Source organism: Priapulus caudatus, unplaced genomic scaffold (assembly GCF_000485595.1).
Source record: "Priapulus caudatus unplaced genomic scaffold, Priapulus_caudatus-5.0.1 Scaffold82, whole genome shotgun sequence".
NCBI lineage: Eukaryota > Metazoa > Priapulida > Priapulimorpha > Priapulimorphida > Priapulidae > Priapulus > Priapulus caudatus.
The window spans coordinates 601,170-608,868 of NW_014577143.1; the positions used below are offsets into that span (position 1 = coordinate 601,170).

The window sequence follows — 7,699 nt, forward strand, 5'->3', positions numbered from 1 at the left end:
GCAGTGGGCACCGTGAGTATCGAGCGACTCCCCTCCATCCACCGTGTGATCGCTTCATTCCGCCATTGCGCAATTTGATGCTGTCTATCTTAATAACTTCTTCTCTCTACTCTTGCTCTCTCTCTGCTTCTCGTAGTGTTTCTAATTGGACAGGGCCGGATTAGACATGGTGAGCCTTAAGCTATGGGAAAGTCGTGGAGGCACCATTTGCAGTTTTTACTAGAGAAAAGGCCCGTGCCACAACTGAACTTGGCAAGAATACCGCCATGATGCATAACAAAACCGTGCGGGTTAGGGGGAAGGGTTGCTCCTTTAGAACTTTAAAAATATAACAAATGGAAAAAAACCGAGATTTTGATAAGCACATTTAGAATGGGAGGCCATAACCTGTAGTTTACGACAGCGACAGGTATATGCACACGACATGCAACTACGGATCGATCGTAGTTTATGACCCCGGGCCTCATTTTCGAAAATGTGGGGGTGGGGTGAAGACGTGAAAACCTACATGGTTATTCTTCGTGGTCTTGGCTGTTCATAACTACCAGGAAATGTATCCAACTGTAGGCGAGATAGGCATATATTGGGGAGTGTATAATTGGAGATTGAATAAGCGCCAAAAAACTAGTTCGGTTCATTTTTACGTCGCGCTAAGTTGCATTATAATTATTACAGATCATATAAGCATTCGCGTATTAACGTAGCATTGTACCCCGCTATTACAGCCCTTCAGCCATCGTAGCCAGGAAGCAGATAATCCGACTTTTATGTCCACTATAAACCAAAAAAATGGCTATACATAAAAATTTATGGCAATAACTAATGTTGCGCAGGTTTTATACGCTCATCACGTGTGCGTGTGCACGATAGCATGATTGCATTGCTATTCAAGAGAGTAGGCATTATGCCATAGATGATGCTGACTTGCCAGAGGCTTTTATCACAGTGGACCAGTAGTCATAACTCTAACATTTCCTTTACTCGGTAGGCCTACCAGGGCCTACCAGCCATATCCCTGTAATCATTTTCTAACCAATTCCCGAGATCTTCCCTAATTTCCCTACGAACCCTTCCCTGCCACATAATGATATGCTTCAGTAGTGATTGTATTTTCAGCCAGTAGCGCCTGTGCCGTAGAAAACGGTGGCTGTGAGCAAGTGTGTGGAACCCGACAGAACGGCGTGCAGTGTTCCTGCTCTCAAGGCTTTACGCTGTTCACTGGAAACGGAACTGAAGGTCACTTCCTGTCCGAAGGCGAGTCCGGACATGCAGCGGAAGACAAGTACAGAATCGGAAAGTCTTGCGTTCGTAAGTATACACGCGCATGTTGAATCGTGTGTTGTGTCTTATTGCCAGTAGATGGCGCGACTGCGGCTTAGCGCACAATATGATCATTTGAGAATCAGGGATTTTGACATGAAACTTATAATACTAGTAACACTCACACACAGCGATTTTATTATGGTAAATATATAGAGCTATTATTATGACCATACAAGCGTAACTGAGTATAAGCAGTTAATCAAATGCGAACATCAATGTAAGGTGCCTCCAAGTTTTATTTTCAAGTTCTTCAATTACTGAATTAGTGAAAAAATATTGCTCCTTGATTCATCAATTTCATGATTGTAATTACTTCAATGTATAGCCATATATGATTGTAATGTATATGATCTAAGACTAAGATAGCTTGCGGCAACTTTACGCGGGCTATAGTACTAGAGCTAAGACTTATAGTAATGCACTGGAAATGGTCTTTGCCATAATTAGTACGCTGGCGTAATTACTAATTAGTAAATGACATTGTCTGTTTGTCATTACCGGTACTACGGAGTACGGTACTGAGCTGGGTGGGCATGGTTGACAATGATCTCAAGTCCCATTTCTTTTCATGCGGAGACATAGTACAGTTATAGACTTTATAGAGCCTGCTCGAACAAGTGCAAAATTCCCGCACTGATGAGTTTCCTAATGCTATGCTGGCACTGGCAGGTAAGAGCTGTGGATCGTCGCCATTCTTCCACCTCGACAATGGCGTCGTACTGGATCTGCAGCGGAACTACCGGTTCCGCGACAGACTACACTTTCACTGCAACGTCGGCTATACCCCGCTCAACCGTAACTACATAGAGTGCGGCAACAACGGAAGATGGATAGGAGAGGAACCCATCTGCAGAGCGGCGACCTGCGAGAACTACAAGCATGGGGAGAACGGCGTGGCCGTCTTCCCAACTACATCTAGGGTTTCGTACGGGCAGAAGGTGTGTATACGTCGATAGTTCTAGCACCTTACTATCTATTGCTCCACACAGAGTAATGTAGAGTGATGGATGCTATAGTGCTGGAGTTAGCAGCAAGAATGCAAGAGTTACCCAATAACTGAAATCATACCAGACTGGGAGTTAAGTGTTAACATGACCAGTTTTGCCCAGACAGGTTGAAGGGCATTTCACCAGATTTCACATTGCTTGTGCGACTACTATTAATTACTGTGCGATTCCCCTATAGGTATTCGTAGCTATTCAAGTATCTGTTTAACACACTTTGCCCATCTATTGAAATTATAACTATAGCATTGGGTTGGCGTAATATTTCGAGTCAATCAGGTCAACTCAATCGAATTGCGCGTTGCCGTGTGCATTTCTCTGTTGTTGCCATGCCGACGGTGCTTGTATTTCAGGTGAGGTTGACGTGCGTGGGCGATGGCTATGTACTCGGACTTGGCATGGCTACCAGCATCGAGCGTCAGTGTGTGTACGACCCTCAGCCGGGCTTACCGGACTACAGGCTTGATGGTCCCACTCCGGAATGCCATCGTAAGTTTGTTCTAGTGGTAGAGAAATGCGTGGGAGTGATTAAATTTGATCGTTGAGCCACGAGTAGGTTCTTTTACACGTGTCATTAATGTTACTGGGTGTTGCGTATGTGTGCGTGCGTGCGTGCGTGTGTGTGAAGATGTGTTGCATGTATGACGAATACGTAGTGTAACTGTGCCCATTTCAGCAATCGACTGTGGACCACCCAACATTCCTTACGGTATCTTTACCGGATTGCGAGGCACCCAAGTGGGATCTACCTTCAGACTTCGATGCCAAGACAACCATCCGCTAAGAGGTCAAAGTTCAAATGGGGATCCAATGGTGACCTGTCTAACGAGTGGCAAGTGGGACTATGGAACTTTACAGTGTGCAGGTAAGGTGCTCTTTTACGATATTTGTCAGCATGCTTAGATCACAGTGGATGCCCCCGCGTTACAAACATCTAAACTTGCGAACGACGATCGATTATCCACTCTAATTTACCCCCTAACTTATCCCCTCCCAGTAACTTTACCGGTGTAGCCGCTTTGCTCCTGCTACAGCCCCTGCAGTGGGAGCGAAGGGGCTACACTAGCAGAGCTACTGGAAGAGGGGCGGAAAAGTTACATATATAGCAGTATATCTCGGTACCGGTTATGTATGTAACCCGGGAATTCTGTCTAGAGGCAGAATTACCAGAATCGTGGCAATGAGATGCGAAGTTACTCGAAGAGGGAGTGGAAAATTTACATGTGTAGCTGCTGTCTGTGTAAATCGCACGTACAACACTGCATCGATCGCGATTCACATCGATCGCAATTCATGTCGATCGCAATATACATTGATTGCAGGCTCCGGTTGCCAGGATCCCGGTGTTCCCAGAGGAGGACTCCGCTTTGCAGCTTCCTACGATCTTGGTAGCATCGCCTACTTCAAGTGCAACGAACCTGGCTTCAGTCCCATGCCGGCCGTCATACAGTGCATGTCCGTGATCACCGCTAACGGTCCGGTGCCCGTGTGGAACGACACGAGACTTCCCACCTGCGTCGGTACGTCCTGTTCTTCATCATGAACGTGTTAGTTACATTGGTGTTAACTGCCCGTCTGTAGACTGATTTTTGTCTTGAGAAAAATTCTGAAAAAAACCAATAAGTAGTTAGCAACACGGTAAATCTTGCTCCTGCATTAGGTCTTGAATGCCGGTATTAACAGATCGTGCGTAGAGGTGTGGGAAGCAGGGTTTTCAGTTTCGATCTGAACGAAACCAGAGTCATGCGTTTGGGAACCTTCAGGATCGATCTTTCACTGTACAACTGTGCTTTCCGGTGCACTATATCGCAATGATCCAGCACTAACCATTCAGATTCAGATCCTTGCTATCTCTCCCAAATGACAAGTTGCCCGCACACGTCTCTCATCTCTCATCTCGACCGTTCTCCATCGTTTCACCTCGATAGTTATCCTCCTCTTCGTGTTAGCGCCTCTTCGTGTAATTCACGAGTGTAAATAAAGTAATTTGAATTTGAATCGAATGGAATTCTTGCAGGAACCGTCCCGCCCCGCTGGAGGAACTGCCCGGAGCAGGAGGTGTTCGCGGACCGGCTGGGCATCGTTGACTACATCCCGCCGTCGGTGGTGGCGGTTGTCGGCCGGTCGTACAACCGCACGGTGTTCCCGCCCGTGTTCCCGCCGCAGCTGATGCGCGAGCAGATCGACATCGTCTACAGCGTGCAGGACGAGTACAGCAATGCAGCCTCCTGCACCGTGATGGTCCGCTTCAGAGGTAAAGCATTGCGGCGCGATCCTCCGTGTGTATATATATATCGTATATATATATATATATATATATATTGTATATATGCGATCGTCGCATATATATATATATAATAAGAGTACATAATACAGATCTCTATTATGTACTCTTGATACATATATATATATTGTCTGTTTCAGAGGTAGAGATACTGAATTAATATGGCATGCATTGCTGATTAATTATGCATTACTAATATATTACTATGGTATAGTTTACTGATAGCAAATTAGCGTAGATAAGAGAAGAGAGATGCTAGGTAGATAAACGAAATAGGTAAGAGAATTGTCTCTTATCTTTTTTATGCTAACAGCAATGTAATTGCTTGTGTTAGTTTAGGTCTGAAGGTAATGTGTGGTGATCTGATGATTGTGGTTATACCTCAGTATTACCTATGGCATTTATAGTTCCCAATAATGTGACTTGTTTGCATTAGTTTCACTTTCTTACGTTGTGATTTCATATGTTGACCTTCGCTGGCCTTGTTCTGGCATCATCTGGTTAATTTGATTTATTTACACTAGATTTATTAATTGTGCAATTTAGTTGAAATCTATACCATCATCTAACTACTGATCATTACAAACCTGCTTTTGAAAGTTCAGTATCAGTACATTGCCCTATATAATTAATTTACATATATGGCAGTAATTTCTAAACATAAATTATATTAAGAAATTTACTACATTTAAGTATGTGTACCTGCGTGCATGCTTAATTGCATGCATGCACGTATGTATAGTGTAATTACATCTAATTGAATTCAAACTATTAAAATCATTCAAAACAATTTAAGTACTGTTTATTATTTATTGATACTGAGTACACTGCAATTATATTTTACTGTCGTTATAGTAGTTAAATGCGTTTTTTTCACAATTGTGGTTTGCGTTTTCAGATCAGATTCCGCCGGCCGTGGTGTGCCCACCTTCGCTGGTACAACCACTCGTGTCGACTGAGCCATATACACTGACGTTTGGCGAGCGTAACTATCCACCAGTAGCTTTGAATGATGACTCTGGCCAACAAGTCCAGCTTAGGTTCGTACTGCCTATAGTCGTACTGCCTATAGTCCTATTATGTAGTATAGTCCTATAGTCCCATTAGGTAGTATAGTCCTATAGTCCTATTAGGTATAGTCCTATTAGGAGTTCCTATTAGGAGTTCCTATAGGTATAGTCCTATTAGATAGTCCTATAATCCTATAGTCCTATACTGCCTATTAGGTAGTACTGACTATAGTCGACCACACTATATGGTGCCATTGCAAACCACAGCAATGACATCTACAGACGGGTTTCCATTAATGAAAGGGGCCATATTCATGTAATCTAAAATCTACCCAGAGTCCCATTGTTGTAAAATAAACTTATGTCTGTTGCATCCATGCTCTGGTTGTGATACGTTTCAGTGTAGGTAAAATGATGTCGGGTGGCTATATGAACCAGTTTTTAAGTTTTTAACTTATCTCACATTTCTGCTCAATTCTTCATTTTGCTCCCACGGTCCTATATGCAATTAGTCTCATATTTACATACCTGTTTGCAAGAAATTGCCCATTTGTAAAATTGGTGCTTATGCCCGGCGCACACGTGAGTTATTTTACTCAAGTAAAATGACGCATGAGTCATTTTACTCACGTGGGCGGCGGATTTTTGTTGAGTAATTTGACGCATGCGTCATTTTACTCACGTGTCTTTTGTGTGTATTTTCGTTTAGTAATTTGACTCGTGCGTTATTTTACTTGAGTAAAATAACTCACGTGTGCGCCGGGCATAAGCACCAATTTTATCTGTCGAAAATTACACCTCTCTATGACGACGAACAGAATTCTGTAGATTAATACTAGTTTGCATGTCACAGTAGTATAGTAGTATAATCACATTCAGTCAGGGACGCGGTGTCAATGTTGTTGTTTAGGTACGAGCCGTCGTCGGTGACGGGACAGGGAGAGAACCTGTACACGGTTAACATCACGGCGATCGACGCGGCTGGCAATCAGGACGAGTGCACTTTCCATGTTTACGTGCAAGGTGAGTGTGTGTCTTAGCACTCGTTACGATTAAACTACATGTCACTGCATGCCCTCTCAATGCACTGCAGGTGACGACTCGCTGAAAAGATCATTTACTCATTAGATTTACTAAATTATTATTCATTTCTTTTTAATTAAAATAATTACTGATTATTGGCGGGTACGTGATTCTCTACTGCGGCGAAATAAATATGATTACGTGACAAAAATCAGTTGTACACATGATAAATCTCAATCTCCTGCCCCCTGCCCCACAGCCCCTGCAAGGAGGTTCAATCAGTCTATCAATTTCGAAATTTAGGAACAGTTGCGCACATACTCGACCATGCTGCCACCAGCGACGGCTCACACGTTCTATCGTTTCTCTTCGACCCACTGCCGCTTGCGACAGCTCGCACATTCTCTCTTTCTTGTTTCTCCAATCGGTTTATCGATTTCGACATTTAAGAACAGTAACTCAAACGACATCCGCTGCCGCTACCACCGCCTCACAGTCTCTTTCTCTCTCTCACTCACTCTTGTTTCTCTACATCGTCATGTAGCCGCACCATGCACGGTTGCATCGGCACCTCGCTCGCTGCACAGCACGCGTAGCTGCGAGGAGACGGGTGGAGAGTTCCGCTGCACGCTCGCGTGCGACGACGGATACGTGTTCCCCGACACGAAGGAGGCGCGGCGGACGTACGCATGCGCTGACGCGTCGCCGTGGTTACCTCCGCCGCCGGCCCCCGACTGCATCGTCCGAGAAGGTTTGAGCGCATATATGTAGTATCTTATACCGTATTGAGAGCTAATATAATGTATTATTAGCTTGTAACACATGTATTATTTGCTAGTGATACATTTATTATGAGCTAATAGCTTTAGTATTCGATTCACGGACATAATCTAAGTCATAGCCTTACAGTGACATGAATATTTTTATGATCAAACATTTTTTATTTCCATCCGTCAACACTAGATGGCGCCCTGGGTCAGCAGTTCCAGCTGACTGCCAACTTCACGTATCAGGCAGCCTCTTCGATAGGCGCACACTGCCCCAAGCTCTACCAG

The 7,699-nt window shown here is 44.1% G+C and overlaps 1 protein-coding gene across 1 annotated transcript in view; it reads left to right on the forward strand.

Moving 5' to 3' along the window:
- Positions 1 to 7,699, forward strand: part of LOC106804646 — a 69,341-nt gene that overhangs the window by 26,063 nt on the left and 35,579 nt on the right. The window contains exons 13-22 of the mRNA XM_014805913.1: positions 1,117 to 1,308; positions 1,993 to 2,261; positions 2,681 to 2,816; positions 3,004 to 3,192; positions 3,650 to 3,847; positions 4,345 to 4,581; positions 5,510 to 5,651; positions 6,532 to 6,644; positions 7,189 to 7,395; positions 7,608 to 7,699. Of these exons, the coding sequence (XP_014661399.1) occupies positions 1,117 to 1,308; positions 1,993 to 2,261; positions 2,681 to 2,816; positions 3,004 to 3,192; positions 3,650 to 3,847; positions 4,345 to 4,581; positions 5,510 to 5,651; positions 6,532 to 6,644; positions 7,189 to 7,395; positions 7,608 to 7,699 (1,775 nt within the window). The remainder of the gene's footprint in view (positions 1 to 1,116; positions 1,309 to 1,992; positions 2,262 to 2,680; positions 2,817 to 3,003; positions 3,193 to 3,649; positions 3,848 to 4,344; positions 4,582 to 5,509; positions 5,652 to 6,531; positions 6,645 to 7,188; positions 7,396 to 7,607) is intronic.